General features: G+C 38.9%; 1 protein-coding gene across 5 annotated transcripts; it reads left to right on the top strand.

Moving 5' to 3' along the window:
• Positions 1 to 9: 9 nt before the first annotated feature.
• Positions 10 to 21992, top strand: LOC122083886 (DNA topoisomerase 2-binding protein 1-A-like). Of its 5 annotated transcripts, XM_042651815.1 has the most exons (18): positions 10 to 272; positions 388 to 430; positions 530 to 651; positions 2436 to 2543; positions 3776 to 3920; positions 4031 to 4122; positions 7778 to 7871; positions 7999 to 8019; positions 8053 to 8488; positions 9624 to 9766; positions 9940 to 10268; positions 10843 to 11007; positions 17474 to 17764; positions 18032 to 18451; positions 18534 to 18578; positions 18676 to 18794; positions 21337 to 21430; positions 21524 to 21992. In XM_042651815.1, the coding sequence occupies exons 1-18, from the start codon at positions 78 to 80 to the stop codon at positions 21599 to 21601; spliced, it is 2940 nt and encodes a 979-aa protein (XP_042507749.1). In that variant the 5' UTR covers positions 10 to 77; the 3' UTR covers positions 21602 to 21992. The 5 variants fall into 5 exon arrangements, with proteins under 5 accessions (XP_042507749.1, XP_042507746.1, XP_042507748.1 ...); XM_042651812.1 differs by having other exon boundaries at positions 7999 to 8488; XM_042651814.1 differs by having other exon boundaries at positions 7999 to 8488; positions 18709 to 18794.
• The last annotated feature ends 892 nt before the right edge of the window (positions 21993 to 22884 follow it).

A 22884-nucleotide genomic window follows, 5' to 3' on the forward strand; every position in this document is an offset into this window, starting at 1 on the left:
TTTTTTTCTCTTCTCTCTCTCTCTCTCTCTCTCTCCCTCTGTTCGAGTGTGGTACTTGGAGTTTAGAAGACTGAAGAATGGGTGAGAGAACGAAGCTGGTGAAGATGGCTTTCAAGGGCGCGAACGTCTTCATCTCCCCGAACCTCGTCCCACCTGAAATCTTCGATACCCTTCACGATGCTCTCAAGCAGAACGGTGCCGAGGTTTATCTCTGCTGCGATCCCTCGCGAACCGGTCCAAACGATTACCATATCATCTCCTCTCCCAAACATGTACTCACAATTTACAAATACCAACCGAATCTAATTGAAACTGAACGGAATTTTCTTTTTAATTGAAGGATTTAGTTAACCTTTTCGCACATTTAACGAAATGATTGATTTGCAGGAGAAATTTGAGGATCTTAGGGCCAAGGGTTGTAATTTACTCGGTATGACGATACTGATTGTAGACTTTACACATTCGTTTTCTTCCTTACTAATTTGAAAGTGGGATTGATTTGGGTTTTGCATTTTGGAACTATTTGCAGGTCCTCAATGTGTACTTTCGTGTGCAAAAGAAAACAGAGCTTTGCCTAAACAAGGTTTTACTTGTTGTCTTGCGATGGATGGAGTTAAAGTACTTGCTTCTGGATTTGAGAAGGACGAGAAGGTATTACCACTTTGGCTTTTTACTGTGTAAAAGCGAAAACTGGTATCCTTCTATTTCATCAATAAGATTTTATCAAATATGGGAGAACAGAAGACCAATTGAGCCTTCAGCATTACTCTAGTGCACTGTGACCGTTTATATCTTCGCTTCTTAAGCTCAGTTGTGGGATGTGTACAGTTTCAAAGCATGCTTGAGAAATGAGAGGCAGTCAAGAAGCTTGAACCCCCCATATCCTTGTAAATAGTATTAATGGCACATGAGGCACATTCTTCTTTTGGAGATCCGCTAATGCTTCGACTTAAAAACAAATTATAATACTTTGGTCTTGCTCCATAATGATTATAAAATTCCCAAGGGGAAATTATCCCAAAATTCAATTTGGATTTTGACATACGCAGATTTCCTCTCCATAGCTACTATGATTAGTTTATAACTGGAAACTTGGTTTGAAGTGATCCACTAAATTCAACTCCCGTGAGTCAAAAGGTTAGCCGTACCCACACAAGCTTCATATCTTTAGCATATTGCCCATTTCATGATTTGAACATTCACTTGGAATGCTTTTGCTGTTAGGGTTTACAAAACCTCTTAGCATGTCTCTGCTGTTGCTTCTAATGAAATGTCACTAATATATAAAATTATGATCAGATGCAGTACTCCTAGCATCTCCCCCCCCCCCCCCTTTTATCTTATTTTCATTTATTTTTTATTTTTATGTACTGTTGAATCCAACAAGTCTGGTTTTAACAGCATATATGTGTACACAGGCATATGCAAAGGATGTATAACAACTACAAACATGAAAAAAAAAAAATGTATTATGTATACATTAGTTGTTGTGACTAGAATTATTCTTACCCACAATATTATGTCGATTTGCTGTTCTATGTACACCTCAGCAGTTGGTAACAATATCTAACTCATATCGTATTGTTATACTTGTAAATATGCAAACATGTAATGTTTATGGGAAGCAAACTCCAGATGTTAAAAGCTCTTCCCATCAATTTCCTCCAAATATTCTTAATTACCCTTTGCAATTGTGCACTATTATTGAGACATTTCATTTAAGGAATCAACCAGGGGGTAAGAATGGTTACTCTGCGTTAACAATTGAAGAAGTTTCAAATATGTCTTAAAATGTCGAACAAGAGAATAAACTCATGAGTCTAACCCAGGTTGGACGCTTCCACACTTTGTATGCAGCATTGGTTATGTCTACTTTTAAACTTATATACACACATTGAAACTTCTCTCTCTTCATGAAGCATGGGAGTGGTGAGCCCATGAAACTTTTAGTAACTATGGTGCTAATTGTACTCTTGGTAAGACTTAAGCCGGCAACATTCTGTCAAACTCACAGGGATTTTTATTCTCTTGACCAAAATTTTCCTGAGAAATGAAATGAATTTTCTTAAAAGAGTCTCAATGTCGTCTTCAATTCTGAGTTAAGAGGTAACCTCTCTTACATTATGATTTTGCCCTTTGGATGAATTATTCCAGAGGAGGTTTAGGTGTTTTTTACTTGACCTGCTTTGAAGAATGCTTTCCCATACATATTGATTGTGCTGGTTCTTAAAGAGTTTAATGTGAATTAATAGCTGAATTTTGAGATCTAAACCTCCAAATATCAAGGCCAACATTTTTTTAATGAATAGTGGATTCTAGCATGCTCTCTTATTCTTTTTTGGCTGCTGTCATTCAATACATCTTGCTCTTCTATATTTTCTTGGATTTTATTCTTTTAGTTTACAAATGGTCTGTACCTTTATAATGTTTTGTAGGTCAAGATTGAAAAGTTAGTGACTGCGATGGGAGGAGTCTTGCAAACCAGGGCCTCAATTGATGTTAACTTTGTTGTTGTGAAGAACGTTTTAGCTGCGAAGTACAAGGTACATGCAATCAATTGGATATTTTGTGCAATTAGGTGTCCTGTTTAATTCATTTTGTTTTATTAGTTTGTAGTACTTGACAGGAAGAAGTGTTTGTTATTACTTATTATACTAATAGAACTTAACATCTCGTATTTAGTGTTGTTTTTGTTTAGCTGTGGGAAGCTAGCCGCTTTTGCACCACATATGTATGTATATTGTAAGCATATACCTCCAATTCTGAGTATAAATATCAAGGGAGGAGTGAACATTTTCTGAGAATGCAACTGTTGCCTTTTGGATGAAAATTGTAATCTCCCTGATATATTGGTTCCTGCATGTATGTACATTTCCTTACCAAGAAAAGGGGAAAAATTATGCATGTATCATTATATACATATGTATCCTTAGAATACCATGTGAGGATGGAATTTCTCAAAATCTGGTTGGGAAATTCAATTATTAGCATCCGTGCTTTAGAAATAAGTTTCGTACCCTTGAAAAAGATATACTTTTTCTATGGCTGGTTAATTTATTCTTGGCAGTGACTCTGAACTGTGAATGCGTGCACTTACTATTTTATAGTGTGCTCTTACTGGTTGTCTACATTAATCTGAAAGTTCAGACCTGGTGGTATGTTTTACTCTTGTGAATTGGAGTTCTTTTCCTGTTCTTGGTTGACTATTACTTCAATGACATTGGGTTTGCACTATTTGCTTTTTCTTCAGACTCTAGGTATTTCCAATCAGTTCTTGGTTCCCTGTGAACATAGAGTATGCTTTTATGATGAAAACAAGCCAGCTATGTTGATATTTTCTCAATGACTTTGTCCCTTTAGTGGAATTTATGATTGTCTCCCCACTCTTTGTCTCTCCTTTGTTATAGGATAGGAGGGATTTTGTGTAATACCATTATGTTTGGTTTTGTGCTTCATCTTCTTCATTTTACTTTGTTTCTGATTAAAAGAACAGTTGTATAGTCTCTACCATTGTTTTGTTTCAATGAACCAGGGAGTGTGACAAAACACTTGTTGACACTGCTATTTTTAAGTTCTCTCTTCGTAGTGTATCTATTCATTATGTTTTGTTGTATCTTATAATATATTGTTTGCTTTTGTTTCCTGTTTGATAGCTGTAGTTGGTGTTCATTTTCTTTATATTGCCCCCCCACTTTTTCTCTTGTGTTTTTCCTTCTTTTGCTCACTTCAATGATGGAATATTACTGAGTAACATAGTGGTTTTTCTTTATTACAGTGGGCATCAAATGTTCTAAAGAAACCAACTGTTAGCATTAACTGGTTGAATCAGTGCTGGAATGAACACCGAGTTGTGCCTCAGGAGCCATACAGAGTTGCTCCTTTTTTTGGATTGACCATTTGTGCTACTAGAATTCCAGCAGGTTGACACGATGAACATAGTCATTAACCTGATTGAGTTCGCTTAGCTACTTTGTGCTGCTTTAAATGCGACTTTTTATGTGTATGATTCTGAAGTGCTCATTCCACTCAGATGAGCGGAAGGTGCTTGAAAAGCTTATCATACAGAATGGTGGGAACTACTCTGCTGACCTTACCAAGAATTGCACACACTTAGTTGCTGATATATCCTTTCTCATAGGGTTTTTTTTTTTTTTTTCTCGCAGTTTTGTCCATATGTTTATGTTATCATCACATTTACATATTCTTTTTTTTTTTTTTTTTAATATATAAATAATGGAATTTTATTGATAGAGAGGATGAATTGATGTACTAAGGAATGAGCCAGAAGCCCCCTCCCCCCAGCAGAACATAAAAATATAAACTGTTGTAATAGAGGTGTAAGGGTATTTCTGTCCTATGAGGGATACTTATTAATTGTACCTATTTCACTGTTATAAATAAAGAGGGCTGTCAGAGGAGACAGACCAATTCATTCCTCACAATCAAACATAAACCATAGTTGTCAGGCGACCCAAGGTAGTGGAGGGGGGAAGAACCAAGGTGACACCAACAAGGCACCTAGGCACCATCTAGGTGACACCTTGACAACTATGACACTAAGTAGACATCCTTCACAAAGGAATGGAATCCCCAAAACAAAGCCTTCGTTGCACTACCGCTGGCTTCCAGGTCCTTTAGTTCACACAGAAAGGATGGTTAATAGGTCCCCTCTTGTACACCCGCCTTAGCATGGCATATGGGTAAAGTCAAAAGTACGATGGCTGTGAAACAGATGCATTAGATAGAGTTCTGCGGGTGCTCCCTGCTATAGAAATAGAATTCCTTTTCTTGAAAAGATATGGCTTGTAAATTTAACTCTCAGACCATTGCTAAGATAGCATTTCAGATGAATCCTTCCATGTATCATTTCTTGCGTCTCTCGCACTCTTATGCATCCCTTTGTGAAATCCTTGGTTTACTTTAAGTCCATTTTTTAACCAGGACAAATTGGTTTATGTGAATGCTTAATTTCATCAAACAAAGTCAGATAGCATCAAGATGACTTTCTCCAAGGAATCAAGTCTTGATACATATCGGACCATATCGGGCAATACGTATAGGAATATGAGGTGTGATCTGAAACACCTTGGTACACTACGCTGAAAGAGAAAAAAATATGTCATTTCAAACCATCTCGACCTGTTTTGGTCAAGATGACCCAAGATGGGTTGATACAACCCAATGCAGGTCAAGACTCAAGACAGTCAATACATTTCATACGGAGCAGCAGCAGCCTCTGCCACAGCCACCAATACTGCCAATGCCAGCACCAGCACCAGTACCAGCACCAGCACCAGTGCCAGCACCAGCAGCAGCGGCAGCAGAATATAAAGAAGAAAGAGGAGGAAGAGAAAGGGGGAGAAGAAGGGAATTTGGGGGGAGAAGCCTCTTACATGCTCTGTCAGTTCTCCGCCATCAGGGTTGAGGAGGGAGACTGGGACAATGGAGAGCCAACCCATACCCCTGATTGGTTATGTACTGTTTACCTTATATGTCCGAAGGTTCAAAACTTCACATTTAAAGCTAAGACCGTATGGGTATAATATTAATTACAACTCAACTCTCATTAACCACCAAACTTTTAATTCACATTTAAGTTCTTATAGTCATTTATGTAGTTCATATTTTATTCTACCACCTTCCCTTATATTTTACACTTTTTACATACAAAGGGGATCACTAACTCGTTTGATGTGGTAAGAAACACAGGGTGTGCTGATTTAAATCTGGGTGATGTACAATATTTTAGGGGTATAGCTTTATATAACATGGCATCGCCTAGATGAGTGCCTTGGTGTCAGCGATCCTGGCCAGTACTACCATGGCTTGCTTTGGCACCATGACAACTGTGGACTACTGCACATATCCTTGATCTCAGAAATTCAATTTGGAAGAAATGCTAGGCTGCGTTTGGTAACGTTTTTGTTCTAGAAACGACGTTTCGTGTCAAAAACGGAAATTTCAGTTTCTAGGTCAAAATGCCGTTTATTTTTTGGGGAACGAAACTGGAATGACGGAACTACCTTTTGTTGTTCTGTAAATTCTCCTTTTTTTAGTTTTTCCAACTTTTTGTTAAATAAAATAAAATAAAATAAACACACCATAAATGCACCAAACACTTATTCCGTTTTTTTGTTCCCATAGAACGAAAAAGCTCCGGAAGCGTTTTTTTAGAATGTTACCAAACACAGCCATAGTAAAATGGTTGGCAAAAACTCTCTTAAACATGGGATGCCCAAACCTCAATACATTTGTTGCATGGGTAAATCAGATAGCTACATCTTGGTGCTCCTTTCCATGCTAATTATTCTTTATCTGCATTTATACATTGACTACATAATTTTGTACTTGATGGTTTAAGACTACAAAATGCCGCTGAAGAAATTGGAATCCTCTTGTTTTATAGCAACATGCTTTAGTGATGAGATATCATTATTTATTGTTTTTTATTTTTATATATTTTTAATATATTGTATAATGTTTATAAACACTACTTTTGGATGTATTTATGCATATCTTAAGTGTATCCAGCATCTCTTATTGTCTCTTTTGATATGTCTCCAAGATGTCTCTTAAATCCAGCTTCCGATATGCTGCCCCGATACCAATACTTGATATCTTAAAATTTTCTCCAAATTATTAATCATGATACGTGGTGAAGAAGATGTTGTTTTTCCTGATCAATATGACTACCTTGGTGTACTTATCTGGTGAAGCAAGTTTCTGGCGTGCTAGCATTGTATAAACCTGATCATAGAGCACACCCCTGCTTACGTTTGTTTAGTGGTTTTCTTTGCTTCTTCTGGTTCATTCTGTGAAGTTGATCGTTCCAACCCCTTCAGACTTTTCCCTTTTTGCCATGCTTTGATGTGTGGGCATGTCATACTGTCCAATCAAAAATGGTTTCATGGTGGCTCTCTCTGGCATTTCGGTCATGGACGCAAGAGTAGCCAGAGCGTCCGCGAAGAAATTCTTGTCTCTTGGGACATGGGAGAACATCTCATCAAATTGATAAAGAAAAACCTCGAGCATTTCTTGATAGAGGATCAATTTTTTGTCTCTTGTTTTTTCCATTTTATCACATGCACTTATTTTAATAGATATTTGTGGTACTTCCTGAGTTTCAAATTCTCCTGAACCAGTGAGCCCTAATAAGTACCTCAAGTTTATGCTCAATTTATTGCCTGAGGGCAAGGTAAGACAACACATTTTCAATGAAGCTCAAGTCCAATTTTGAAAATACAGACAGTTGTGTGCCGAATTGGAAGACTAGTCCTCAAAAATCATCAGATGCATGCCAACCTTTTAGTTGAGCTATTAGTAGGAACAATGGTGATTCAGGTGGAAATGCTCATCGTATTTGACATGGATTGGGTGATCCAGAGAGGACTACTGGATGTGCTAGCCAGCTGGGATACTAAGGCTACAGACTTGCAGAAGTGAAATTTTTTTCTGTGGAGGATGACAATGGCCTCAAAATTCCAACCTATCTGAGCTATGTATTTATCTATAGCACTACTCAATACAGAGAGTGGCTACTAATGCTACAGATACATTTCATTAGGATGATGTGATTGCCTTTTGGGTATGGGTTTATTTGCTTTATTTCTACTTTCAGCATTTTGTACATTGTCATGTTACCTTTTTGCGACTCCATTTGGATATATTTTCTTAATCCCATTGTAGTTTGTTTACGAATTGACCTGATCTCCTGTCACACCTTGAATTTTGGGATTGTCAATCTATTTGAGACAAGATTTGTCCTTGACCTACTTACGCTCCTGAAGGTGACAAGTACAAAGTTGCCAGAAAATGGGGTCACATTCATATTGTGACTCGGAAATGGGTTGATCAGTCTATTGCTAGAAGTGGTAATTCTTTTATTTGTTGCTTCACAACATAGTTTTCTTCCCCCTTCCCACTCCCCAGCTTTTGTGAGGAACTATTGAGTATGACACTTGACAATTGACATCTCAACTGACTGCTTTTGATGAATAGAATGTATGAGTGAGGAGTCTTATCCTGTTCATGGAGTTTCTAATTCATCAAGTAATACCACGAAGGGTGGTCTAAAGCGACAGCATGACCAAGAGAAGTGCAATGCAAATTCTCCATCATTGCCATCATTTACAATTGCAAATTCAAATTTGCCTCCAGCTTCCATGAATGTGGATCCTGATCTGGAAATGAGCCTTTCTCAGAATATGTCTTCTACATTTTCTGATGCCTCTATCTTTACCAAAGAGGAGAGGAATGAAGAACCCAAAATGCAGCCTGAAAATGGAACAAAGTTTGATGGCTGTGTTGCTGATGATTCACAAACTGAAGATACTGACTTGTACTTGTCAGATTGCAGAATTTTACTGGTTGGTTTCCAGGCCTCTGAAATGCGTAAACTAGTACATATGGTGCGTAAAGGTGGGGGCTCCCGGTATATGTCATTCAATGGGAAGTTGACACACATAGTTGTGGGAACACCTTCAGAGAGGTAAAGACTTAGAGCTAATGCAAAATATACACATTGTAATCACATTCTGAAGGAGTTTATTGATGTTCTATTTCCATGCTGATTTCTAAAAGAAAGAAGAAACAAATCCCTGTGAATTTCATAAATTTTGTCTCTATCTGTGTGTATATATGTCGTGTGTGCATCTGTACATCCTTAACATCAATTTGTGCAGTCTTTGATGGGTGGGTAGGTATTAGTATAGATATTTGGTTTGGCTGGCAAATTACAATTAGAAAAAAAAAAAAAAAAAAAAAATTCTGTAGCATGAATATAGTTAACAGCAATTAAATTAATTGTGATTTTTGTAAACAACTTTTGAAGACTATCTTGAAGGATATACAAATTTATTCTATAAATAAAGTAAATAGAAGAAAGCTATGAACTTGGAAAATTAATGCGGTTCTTGTATAAGTATATATGGTACTTAAATTTGATGGAATTCTGTGCATGCATGAAGTAAAGTGAACCTGAACATGACTGTAATTGTTTGTGTCAACAACTGGGCCATGCAGGACTTTCAGTTTCATGATTGGAAATACCCAGTAGTCTCATAAATGCCGGATAAGATACTTTTTTAAATAAGTTACTGATTTTATCGTATCCATAATTTGGGAAATTGTTGGCAAGAGGGACAGCTTTATCTGCCAAGGATCATCTTACCTGGTGTCCAAATTTGGTGCACAGGTAGGCGCATCACCTCCATTCTCATGTTCGTGTAATCGTGTGCTAAGTTTCGGTATAAACAGGTTCTAACACATGCTAAATTAAACAATTGAAAATTCATTGAGAATTCAATGTTTTGCAACACTTGAGCCTTTTTGTGGCTGAGGTTGGGCCACTACCCTTTTATGTATAGCTATACAGCCATCCTAATAATCTTTTGCCGCATAAATTTTCTCAAACTATAATGCCATTGTATATCAACATAATGGACATGTTTTGTGCCTTTTTTTCTTTTATTATTTTTAATTGGATGTCTTGACATAACCATATATGATACACTACTTTTGTTTCTGAAGCTGACAAGCCCTGTAGCATAATAATTATATCATAGGAAGGCCAGAATTACTATGCGTGTTTCTTGCAGCTCTTAGTTAATCTGTTCTTTCCCCAGCGAAAAGAAGGAGGTAAGGGGCTATGCAGCTTTGGGTGTCATTTATGTGGTTAGAACCAGCTGGCTGGAAGATTGTGACCGAGAAAAAAGAGAAGTTCCTGTGTCCCAGAGGCATGTTGCTTCTGAATTACTTTTACCAAAAGGTGCATCTATATCCTGTAAAGATCATCTTTGGATCTTAGTCTGCTTTTCTCATTATGTTTATATTAGAAATATATTTGTTATGCAGTTAAAATTCAGTTGGGTAGGTTCTTGAAATCAACATTTTATTCTTGATTTAGTTTGTTCACTAATCGGACGTCCTAATGTTATGCAGTAGTCAATTCTGGTATAAAGCAAGGGAAAAGCTCCATTGCATCTTTCGGCATGCCAACTCTCAAGGTAGTGGGGGATATGGACTTCGAATCTCGGATCTCATTGGACAAGAACGTAGGAGGAAAACCGGAAACAAATATCAAAGAGGCCAATTTTGTAGATGTAGCTCTGGGATCCTTCCAGAAAAGCCTGTTCTCTGCTTTAAGGGATGACAGTAAGGTTCATCAGAAATTACAAGAATCTTACACTACGACTGTTCAAGATGGAAAGTCATCAAATATTTTCAAGGGCCGAATATTTCGGTTTTCAAGTTCTTTTCCTCCAGATAGAGTAAGCTTCTACTGTCTCATTTTTGTTATTTCTTAAATTAGTTCTAGATTAAGTCATGGCTTTGCTGGGTCAACCGTTAATGGCCCTGGTGGTCAGGCCCCACGGCAGTATGCAAAACATGCATGCACACAAAGATTGGCCTAACCCTACTTGACAATATTGGCCATAGAAGTGGCTTGAAACTTTACATGGATTTTAGTGTATTCAAAACAACTGTTTTTGAGACTGTCATTTCTCAGATTATTATGAAACTTATGCTAGACCACGTTTTTTGATATCTATCAATCATAATGATGTCAGTTTCAATTGTTGACTAGACCATTGCTGGATCAAGGTCCAAAATTTCCTATCATTACTTCTGATCAGTTTCCTTTATTTATTTTTTCTTATTGTAATAAATATTTGACTTTATTACTGCTTTTGTAATGAGCCTAATGACCTTTTTTCCCTCAATATTTTCAACTTGATAGTTTTCTTATAACCAACATTTCCTTTCTCCATTTGTTCGAAACTGTTGGTTTTCAATTTTTACCCCTATTTTAATAAATTTCCTCATTAATTTTAATGGGGACAGAGAGGTGAAATTGTTGAATGGATTAAACAAGGAGGGGGAGCATTGTTGGACGATCAGGATAAGAATGTTCACTTCATCGTTGAGTGTCATGGTGTGATGCAGAGGCCTGCTGATACTTCTCATACTACCATTGTTTCTAGTCACTGGATTAGATCCTGTTTGGAGGTAAACATTTCTCTTCTTAAGTGGTCATTTATTTTAGAAAGCTCCTAAGCAGTATCCGAAGTACTTTTTTCTCTTTAGTCCATAGTTGTTACGGTGTCTAGGTGACCCAAGGCATTAGAGGAGGCTTGGACTCAAGGTGCCACCTAGATGATGCTTGACGACTATGCTTTAGTCCACCGAAGTCCAAAACCTAGTGCTTGTGTGGGCATTATCGCTACATTGAGATTAAGTTCCCTTTTCATTGTGATGCTGGTTACATTTTACTTCTTATGATTATTCATAATATAAAAAGATTAAGTTCCCTTATCATTGTGATGCTGGTTACATTTTTATTTTTTTTGGATGAATAAATTAATTCATTACCAAGAGAGAAGAATATACCAGGGGGGCAGGGAAGGCTAAGCCAAAACAAAGCCAACCAAAATATTACAATCAAACTAGATCCTTAGCCAGATTAGCCAAGGAAAAAAAAAGGGGGGGTGGACACAACCAAGCAAGGCCAGCAGAAACTAGAGGCCAAGAAGAGCCAACCAACCAAGGGGACCAAACAAGGGAGAAGGGGCTAGGGAAGGGACATGGTGTCTGTCTGACGGTTCCAAGAGGCCAGGATATGTCTGTTCATAGGGAAGTTAGGGACAGGCTTAGGGTGAAGGGATTGGATTTTGAAGGTAACATCAAAGTAGATGGCTTTCCAAATCTTGTCCAAGGAGCGAGAATTGGAGGACCATCTACGAATGTTACGCTCCATCTAGATGTGGCTAATGGTGGCAGAAAAGGCAAGCTTCCCTATGGTGTCACAGATGAAGGGGCCTGAAAAGGTCATGTCCATCCAAATTCATTCTTTGTTGAAGTCTAGAATAGGTCTACTGGAGGGCCAACATTTACAAAGAACCCACTTCCAAACAGAGGAAGAGAAGGAGCAGTTGAAGAAGAGATGGTTGATGTCCTCAGAATTGTGGAGACAAAAACAACAGGAGGGAGAAACATGGATGTGGCGATGGATGAGGAAGGCTTAGGTTGGGAGACAGTAAGAGAGCCATCTCCAGAGAGTGAGGCTATGACTGGGGATGTGGCCTTTGAACCAGACAAGATTATGCCAGAGAACCAGAGGACCCGAAGACCTAATAAAGGACCAAGTAGAGGCAAAGGAGAACATCTCATTGAATGAGGGGAGCCAGGTGCAATTGTCTTCTTTACCTCTATGCCCAGGAGGCAGTGGATGGAGAGAGGACCAGAGATCATGGAGGGGAGGGGGGAAGGAGGAGGGGACCACTCAAGAGGGGAAAGGATGTAGGACACGAGAAAATTTGGGAATGCCGAAAGAATAAATGGTTTTGGGGGAAATCAGGGAGGATAGGATGCTAGCTGGGTGCCAGCCTGCCAAGGGTCCATCCACAAGGATGTGGTCTGCCCATTACCAATGGAGAAGGAAATGGCGTTGAGGGCCAAATGTCTGAGGGAGAGAAGTTTCCTCTAGATCCAGGAAGCATTCGAAGGGACGGGGGTAGACCAAAGGGAGTGGTCTTTGAGAAGGTAGGAGTGAACCCAGTCCACCCAAATCCCCTTTTTCTAAGAAACTATTTTCCAAATGAGCTTAAGAATACCCACAGAATTGACCTTTTTGATTTTCTTGATGCCCAACACCCCTTCAGCTTTGGGAAGGCAAACCTTGTCCCAACAGAGGGGGTGAAGGAATCTGGATGCTTCGGAACCTTTCCAAAGGAAGGAGCAAAAGATTCTTTCGATGGTCTTGATTGTGTAGTAGGGAGGGAGTAGATTCCAGACCAATAAAGGTACATGGATTGGAGCACTGATTGGATGAGGGTGAGGCGGCCAGCATAGGAAAGAAGTCTACCTTTCCAGAGCTAGAGCTTCTTCCTAGGAGGTCAAGCATGGGGGAACAATGGTGGGCAAAGAGCCTGGAAGAGATGGGAGGGAGGCCCAAATATTTGACAGGCAGGGAGCCTAAGGAGAATCCAGTGATACCAAGAAGGTGAGCCTGGGTGTCAGGGGAGACTCCAGAGAGAAAGAGGCTCGATTTTAGCAAGTTAATGCGGAGGCCCGAGATGACTTTGAAGGCATGGAGGAAATCCATAATGGTGGAGATGTAGGTGGGATCAGCTTTGGAGAAGATCATAATATCATCCGCGAACGCTAGGTGGGTGAGAAGTTGGGATTTGCATTTGGGAATGGGAGAGATAAGGTGGAGATCAATGGCAGATTGGATGGATCTGGACAAGACTTTGAGATTAGAAGTATCCCGCAGGGCTGCCATTGACTAGGACAGAGAACGTGGGGGTGGAAATACAAGAGTGGATCCAATGAACGAAGGATAGAGGGAAAGACATGGTAAGGAGGACTATGGAAATGAAATTCCAACTCAGGGTGTCAAAAGCCCTATGGATGTCAATCTTAAGGAGAGTAGCAGAGGAGTGGGATTTGCGATCAAAGCCACGGATAATCTCATGATAGAGCAAGATATTGTCTGCAATGCTTCTACCCGCAATGAAAGCAGATTGGTTTGGGCTTACCAGACTGTCTATGACTTTCTGGATTCTGTTGGAAAGAATCTTGGCCACAAATTTGTAGAGCATGTTACAAAGGGAGATAGGCCTGAAGTCATTCATGGTGGCGGCTCCCTCTTTTTTGGGGATGAGGCAGAGGAAGGTATGATTGACACCAACAATCTGGCTGGGATTGAAGAAGCTGTGGACAGCAAGAATAAGATCCTGGTGGACAATGTTCCAGCAGGAGGAGAAGAACCCCATGCTGAAGCCATCAAGGCCAGAGGCTTTATTAGCCTTGTGAGAAAGGATGGCAGAAAGATTTCCTCCTCAGAGGGGATAGTCTGGAGGCCAGGAAGGAGGTCATCATGGACGAATTTGTTGAGGAGGAGGTGGGGAATGGGGGGCTGGGAGGAGATTAGGGGGAGAAAGATGCCTGGAAGTGGGAGACAACCTCAGCTTTGATGGCCTCGGGGTTGCTAAGCTTAGTACTAGAGGAGGAGATGAGCTTGGGAATGGAGTTAACATTATTTCTAGCCTTGAGAGACCTATGAAAGAAAGCAGTATTAGAGTCTCCAAGGTCTAACCATTTGATCCTGGCCTTTTGACAGAGGAAGCTTTCCTCTTAAGCAAGAAGAAGGGAGAGCTTTGAAGCTGTGGATTTTTCCTCAGCCACAAGGACAAGATTGAGGAGGTCAGATTGGATTCTAGATTGGATGGAGAGAAGCTTATCCTGTCATGAAGAGACACGGGAAGAGATATTGCCAAAAGTGGAAGAGTTCCAGAGCTTGAGAGAGGCCTTGACATTCTTGAGCTTCTTAGCAAAGGCTATAGGGGGTGGGGGGAGGGAAAGATTGATGGGGATGTTCCAAGCCTCTCTCACCAAGGGAGGGAAATCTGGGTGAGAGGTCCACATGTCAAAGAATTTGAGGGGCTTGGGGCCAAAGGAGTGGAAAGGAAGGACATGGATGGAAATTGGGCTGTGATCAGAAATTCTAGGGAGGTTGAAGCAAGCATGGGAGGAGGGAAAAGAAGTGAATCAGGGTTCATTGACAAGGATTCTATCCAGCTTGCAAGCAACCCGGAGAGAACCGGATCTTTTGGTTACATTTTAGTTCTTATGAAATTCATAATATAAAAATACATCTCTCTTCATGTAATCTAATTACACTATTGATTTTCCCTTGGAATCCTTAAGAATCTTTCTAATCATGGAGTGCAACTGGGCTAGGCTGGGCTGGGTTTTTTAAAACCCCAGCCCAGTCTGGATCCCCTTTCAGCCCAAGCCTGGCCCGACCTGGACTGAGATCAGTCTGGGATATCTGAGCCCAAGCCCACCAGGAGGAACAAGAATAAGAACCTGCAGACGTGGAACCATATGATTAGATATCAAAAACCAATAATTTGAATTTAAGCATAACCTCTAACAAATTTAGTATTGACAAGAAGATTCCATTGTAACTATATTAACCTATGAACACAATTCAATTGGAATAAACTGTTAAACTGAGATTTTCAACAAGTGAACTTGGGAAAGAAAGAGACCTCACCTGCCAAACTGAGCTACCAGCCTTATGAAGCCAGAAATGGAAGGCCTCTGCTGAGTTCTTGATGCCATACGGCCAGGCAACGGTGTCAGATGAAGTAAAATGCCAGCTTACTTCTCTGCTTTGGATTCATCTTTGGTAACCATTCTCTTAAATCCTCATGTAGGTCCTCTCCGATGCCGACAGGATCTACACAAAAATAAATTAGATTAGGCAGATGGATGGATGAGGCTTAAGGCTTGAGGCTTGAGGCTTGAGGCTTGAGGCCTGATGCCTGATGTAGAGGATGGGATGAAAACATTGATAGAATGAATGGATACCTTGGCGGGGCATTTTTCACCACGCTCCCTGGCAATGTTCTGAACATGGATTAAGAAATGACAGCACTTATCTTAGAGGTAGAAGAGATAATCAATGTCATTCTTATTTTCGTGACTCACCTCAGCAGGTCCTGTGACGATGAACTGGTGCTCCCGGCTTCCTGCTGTCTCTCCACTCTGCATTTCTCTTTATCATCGTCCCCAGCATCTTCCTTCTCCTCCACTTCTTGTCCCCAGTAGTAGTACTACTACTCTTTGTTGCTGCTCTCTTCTTTCAACTCTGCTGCTGCTGCTTCTTCCTCTCTATTGGCACTGCCACCTCTACCTCCCACGTTGAGATAGGGCTGCTTCCCCTCCACCACTCCCCATCACCTCCTTCAGTTGTTGCACCAGCTCCTTCGACAATCCTGATTCATTGCGTCATTTTATCATCATCATTCTAGTAACTATTACTAACATCACCTTACATTGCACAACAAATTACTAACATTCTTGAGAGAGTGCATTGAGAGCATTGGTAGTGTTGGGTGGGAGGAGGTGGTGGCATGTGCCGGGACCTTTGTCTTAAACACTAATGTAAATGAATATATACGTACATCTTTATTTTATCTATATTTTATTGAGATTTCCTATGGATAATGACACGCAGAGTCTGTCTATCTTAGAGAACTATAAGCAAACTTGCATGAGAATGTGAGGATCCCATTGAAAGATTTTGTAGAGCTTTACCTCTAAAAGTGATGAAAACCAAATTTGTGATCATTCTGAGATTTCGGGGCTTCATCTGGGTTATTCAAAATCCAGAATGTAGCTGAGCACATCTGTTGTGTTGAATAGAGAGAGGAAAAGTATCTTTTAATTCTTCTTCTTTTTCAGTACTTGATTGAACTAGGTGATTAGTGGTATTTGAAAAGCTTTTCTTTCATATCTTGATATGCGGAGAGTGTGTACATCTTTGGTTGAATTCAACGTTAATTGTCTCGGCCTGAGATTTCAGTTTTGACCGAAATTTGAACAAACTCTGCATCCTTCGGATGGCCATTTTGTTTGGCTATTTTAGTAGTCAAATGGCTATATTTTGGCCTGAAATTTTCAGCAAAACCCTAATTAAGCATTGTTGAGCATATTACAACCTATTTTTAAATCGTGAAAAAGCACACCCAAAATGGTAGTTTGGTTTCGTACCCTAGCATAGTAGTGAAATCTGTAAAGCCGTACGCTGTTGGATACTTTCTCAAATATAGCCTATTCTACACTTAATTTAGTATTAGAACACACAAATTTAATGAAGACAATTAAAACATGCATTAGGAATGAAGAAAAACCATTTAATGTTACACAATGTCAAAAGTGTTACAACTTACAAGTAGTCAAGGAATTTACCCTTGGGTCTGAACTGTAAAACCAGGCAGGTTCGAGGGGTTCCTTGTTAGCAAAAAAAAAAAAAAAAAAAAAAAGAAGAGAGAATTTACAAGTAGTCAAGTAGAAATGTACAACCAAGGTTAAAACACTCTTATGAAGTTGTTCCTCCAACTCTATGTTAGTATCACAGAGTTCTGTGAAGGCTCGAAACCAATGGGGAAAAAGGGTATACCTATAAGTTTGAATCTTCCACAGATCTTACTCAAATATGGCAAATTGACGGTGTAGATGCGTTGTTGTAGTCCCCAGCGCTTTGTTCCAATAAGAAATGTTGGTGATTTCCCCTTTTAACAGGTGAAACAACTCGAAACTCACAAAATGGGTTGAAATTATGACCAGTTTCAATTGAAACAGTGCTTTTATATGCATTTTTGGTACCGAAACTGAATTGAAACCGATCGGTTGAAGCTCTCTACATTCCTACTGAGTCGCAACTCGCACCCAGTTTTGTTTTGACCTTGCATTGTGTGGGTGGTTTATGGCTAGTTTTTCCTTCTTCCTTATCTTTCTTATCCTATCTCACATTCTTTTTAAAATAAATTTCTGTTTGCTGTCGGCCTTCTCTAAATTTGTTGACCTAACTCAAATTTACTTGCTTCATTCCTATGTTGAAATTATGCAAAAACCTAAAATTGACAAGTTCTAATGGGTTTGGGATAAATTCTTGTTGAAGGACGGATGCATCCTGGACGTTGGCAGTCACCTTTTGTATTCACCACTTTGCTGTCAGATTCCTCTACCTGGGTTCGGAGGCTTTCGGTTCTGTGTCTCTCAGTATGAAGAGAAAGATCGGGTGTTATTAAGAAATCTTTGCTTTGTTCTAGGAGCAAAGTTCACTGAAAAACTGAGCAAGAAGGTCACACATTTGATTTGCAAGTTCACTAGTGGCCCAAAGTATGAGGCTGCGTGCAAATGGGGCATACAAGCAGTTACTTCTGAGTGGATCTCAGAATGTGTCATGCAGGTAAGTCTCTATCTGTTTTGTTTGTCTTTATTTTTCTTTGTAACTTGCCTCCTCTCTCATCCTCCCTTGCTGGACTATGTAGAGTTGTGTCTGTGACTCTGTGCCTCTCTTTTTTTTGCATCTGTGTATTTGTCTCGTCTGTCACTCTGGTGTATTCTTTTCATTCTTGCTTCTCTCACTTGTCTTTCTGTCAGTATTTACCCTTACATCACCTTAACTTGTTCACAAAAGCTGGAAGTTATCATCCATTCTTACTGCTTTTGACAGGATAAGATTGTTGCCCTGGATCAATTTCGCCCGAAAGAAGTTACTGCTCAAGACCGAGAGGCTGGAGTATGCACACAGAGCCAATATCCTGCACAAGCAGCTCGCATGATATCTGAAGATGTTCTATCTCAGTTACCTAGTCAATCTCAAGTCCTGACAAAAACACCAACTCATGTTATTGGCAATGGAAGTGAAAGCTTTCAAAGCCTCAGTGGAGAGGCAAAACATTCTTTACACTCCATTAAAAGGGCAAGGCTTGTGGATGATGACAGTCACAAGGATAAACTTGCAGGTGTAGTTCGTCCGACTTGCAGGATGGAATCCATGAGAAACAGGTTATCAGACGATAATGAAGAAGTTTCTCATGCTGTTTCTGATGTAGCTGCAGCTATTGAAGATTTGTTAGCACAAACGAGTAAGGTAATAAAAGACAAATTTCTTTTTCTTTGTTTACCTTCTGTTTTATTGCATACCTGGTTATTTACTGAGACTATAATTCCAGATTCAAGACATGAAGTCACCAGGTGGTTCTCGATGTGAACAAAATGTATCCATGATTTAGTCTGATCATTATTTTAGGATACTTGAGTGTTAGGAATATGTGCACTATTCTATAATTTTTTTTCTATTACATTTTCTCATAGATGCATCAGCTTATCTTGACTTTAGAGATGCAGCTTTTCTTACCTGATCATTCAATTCTTGGTCAAGGCCATTTAGAACCTCATCCTGCCTATGGAATTTCTAGTTGCTGGTTAAACAGGTAATTTTTTGTTTTGTTCTATTGGCATTTTCGGTTTTATAATGTTTTTATCAGGGAATCTATCCAAAGAATTTTTTTGGGGGGTATTTTTCTAGGGATTAATGCAAAATAAAAAGGACAGTAAAGCCTATAACTTTAAGTGTACTATACACTTAAGGACATAACTGTAAAATATAACTAAAATTATACCGCTGCTGATACTGACACATCTTAACACTCATAATGGTTTAAAGTATCTCCAATACCCTCTGATACGTATCTTAAATTTAGCTGACCGATACGACGACCGATACTGATACTTTAATCCTTGATCTTTTGCATATCTTAGCGTATCTCCGATACGATACGATACCCTCCGATACATATCTTAAATTTAGTCCACTGATACGACGACGATACCGATACTTTAATCCTTGACACTCGTAGATCCCTGCAATTGATTTCTGAAATTCTGTCTGGGTTTTAGTTTCCTAGTCACAGTAGGAAACCTTCATAGCTTTGGATCTGTCCATTTGGTTTTAAATCACATTTGCAGATATATTCTCCTTGATATGTAGACCAATCAACCATGGTTTATTTAAATAAGACTTATTTTCGTTTAGTTTTTGAATATATACTAAATGTGATCAGATTTCCTTGCCTGTGATTCTGGTTTCTTCTGTGTTTTAAACCCTAGTTCCTTAGGTGACGTAGAATCTCATTAACATGCGTTGAAATCATTATTTGATTTGGGTCTGATTCTCTTCTCGAGCCTTCCCCTTTTTCTAGGCCTTCTGCCCGCACCTATATTCCTTGCCAGTAGCCTTAATTGCAACTGATAATCAAATCCATAGTTGTCAAGGCGTCGCCAAAGCATCACCTAGGCGACAACTAGGTGTCTAGGCAGTTTGCCTGGGGCCTAGGCGACAGTCATCATGTTGCACTGCATGTCGCCTTGTGTTTTTACCCTTATTTATGCGAAATATCATTTATATAAATGATTCATTTACTTAATATATTATTCATAAATAAGAAAATACCCCCTATTTGAAGCCAATAAAAATAGTTTAAAAAATAAAATTCTAAAGGGATAAAAAGTCAACCCCCTAGTCTAAGAACAAAAACTAGATTTGGTTATAGGGGCGATTTTCAACTTTTAAATGCTGGGGTTTTTCTCAATTATGAAAATTTTATAAATTTTATCATATTAAAACATTGCTAAAAACCAAAAGTCCGGTAAAATAATCTTTTGTTTTGATATCCATAAAATTAAAGCAATTTTAACAGCATTCGCGCACTTAAAATTAAGTTTGACCGCAACATAACTTTGTTATTACAACTCAGATTTAAGTAATCTTAGACTTGTTAGAAAGTTGGTTTTATGTTATAACTAATACAAAAAATCTCATGTAAAAATAAAATGATTTGACCAGTCAAACTTATTATAGAACAAGAGTATTTATCAAAATGTTGATTTTTTATAACTTAATATGACTTGATGTTAATTTTTTATGATTTAATATTGCTAATTGTTGATTTTTAATGACTTGATGTTGCTTAATCTTTATTTTTTATGATACAGGGTATATATAGCTTACTAAATAATGTTAGAAAATAGGAAAAATAAAAAATAACACTTGGTCGTCTTGTTCGCCTTAAGGTGGACGCCTTCTCGCCTAAGCTCTTAGACAACCCTCTACCGCTTTGGTTCGCTTTGGTGCCGTGGCACTTATGATCAAACCATTTAAATGGTTACTCACTCAGCCTATCATCTATGTAGTTTCTCCAAGGTTCAATTTATATGTTCCATCAGAACGCTTCCCAATTTCTATATCCTACTCTCTCAGTATATACTTCCTTGTTGCGCTAGGAAAGCTGGTACGGTTTAATTAAGTTGTGTGCAGTAATTGGATCCATACTTTCATGACTAATTAGCAAGTTATTAGTGGATAATGATTGATTTTTATTTTTCTATATTTTTGTACTCACTCAACTAAAGTTGACAAAGCCTTCTTCCAATAGGTTTTGACTGAAAAATTGAGAAAGTTATTGTAGAATGCTTACCTGGAAGGTTGTATGGTGAAGAATTAGCGAGGGAAACACCGGAGAAAGGTTGCTCTGGGGTTGGAGCGGCACGCTGGTGAAGAGTACTGAGTTTGGCTATGGTTTTCTATGATGCTAGCTGCCTATCTGATACACCAAGCCTCCCATAGCCAGGCTTGGGATTGGGAATACAGAAGACCTTGGTGAAGTTCCATGTCTCTTCCTAAAGCTTTCCTTCAGGAATTGCTAGCACACAGAACTAGTGCAGCTTTAAAAACTTCTATATAATTTCAGGAGAATGTCCACAACTTATAAGTTGACAGTATCTTCTCAATAAATGATTCTAACAAACAGGCCCAAAGCATAATTCCTCACTATGCCAATGAGTTCTTACGGTTAAAGAGTATCTTATATATATGTATATATATATATATACATATGGGTGGGTGGTTTTTTTTCCGTCTTGTTTCTTCCTTTCCCCTCTGCCGTTGCCAAATGACTTTTCCTTCACCATATACAGGAATGAGAAACAAGATGACCTTTATACTCCTTCTGGACAAGGTGCAAAAGAAGGCACTTATGATTGTTTCAGTGAAACACAGACGGAGTCACAGGTCTGAGACATCCTCTTCTCAAATTAATACTGGGTACTTACTTGGGCTGAAAATTATGTATGTTGATGGTATTGCTGTATTTTGGGAATGCAGGTTGTTGGGTATGAAGAAGATCTCTCTGGCAGACAAATGATAATTGACAGAGTTCGTACCCGAAGTAGCATGACTTAAAGTTCGCGTAAAGAGAGAAAAAAAAGGGGGATAGGAAAAGGCATATACCGAACAACATACACAATGAATTAAGCCTGGGCCAATCAAGAAAAGTAGAAAACAGAACCGTAGATCAGTGTCCCATATGAGTGGACAAGAAGACAGCTTCCAAGGCCCAGGTGGAAGTATTGATTTTATTCTCTGAAGTGCGTCGTCTTATTTGTACACTATGTTCAATTATTCTGAAGTCCTACATGAGGCCTGTGGAGTGAATTTTCATGTATCTTCTGTAGTTTTGACAAATGCAGAATAGCAGTCAAGCTTGTAAATTTGTACATTAATCCGCTTCAGTAAAGTTGTCAATCATTTATTGAAAATTATAGGTTTATTCAGCATCATAAGCTTTCATAAATATTGTTGTTTGTACATACTTTATCTCTATTTAGGACGTTGGATCTGTCGCTGAGATTGAGATCTATTCATGACTTAGTTTCTATAGCAGATTCTGTTTTTCTCCTGCTACGTGGTTCAACTTCACCTCCTGTGACACCATTATCAATCTCCAAAATCGTCAGCTTGTTTGTGAAAACAGTAATAGTGGCTCTCCCAGCTTTTGTATTTGAGGCAAAGCTACCAGCACACAAGTTCACTGTAGAATCCATGGATGGAACATCAAGAGAGTTAAAAATTTCCAAGAGATAATTTAGGACTAGAGTCTCTAGTTATGGATTGAAGCATTGTTTCAAACAACTCACGTGCTTCAGTAATCCTTCTGTATTTGCAAAGACCATCTATCAAAATGTTAAAAGTCACAACATTAGGAGACACTCCTGGTTCTAACATTTTATTTAGCAACCTAGTGGCTTCTTCCTATTGGCCACAATTGCAATGATCTTGAATCGAAGAGCTGAAAGTGACAACATTAGGCTTATGTCCTCTTTGAAGCATCAATTCAAACAACTCATGTGCTTCAAGAGTCCTTCCGTCTTTGCAAAGGCCATCTATTAGATTGCTGAATATCATAATATTATGATATTATGATAATATCGTACGAATTACCAGTATTGAATCGTATCAAATTAATTCGACATGATAATTGGTATGAGGTTCCTGTATCAAGACATTAGTCGGTATGGTATTGGTATGGGATATGATTTGAAAAACACACCATACCGTATACAGTACCAATACCGTACCAAAAATTGATACCATACCTAACCAAACAAATTGGGTACATTGGTATGAGGTTCCTATACCAAATCACTATTCGGTGCGGGGCCATGTCAACATGGGATCTGGAGCAT

The sequence above is a fragment of the Macadamia integrifolia genome, chromosome 7, assembly GCF_013358625.1.
Source record: "Macadamia integrifolia cultivar HAES 741 chromosome 7, SCU_Mint_v3, whole genome shotgun sequence".
Taxonomy (NCBI): domain Eukaryota; kingdom Viridiplantae; phylum Streptophyta; class Magnoliopsida; order Proteales; family Proteaceae; genus Macadamia; species Macadamia integrifolia.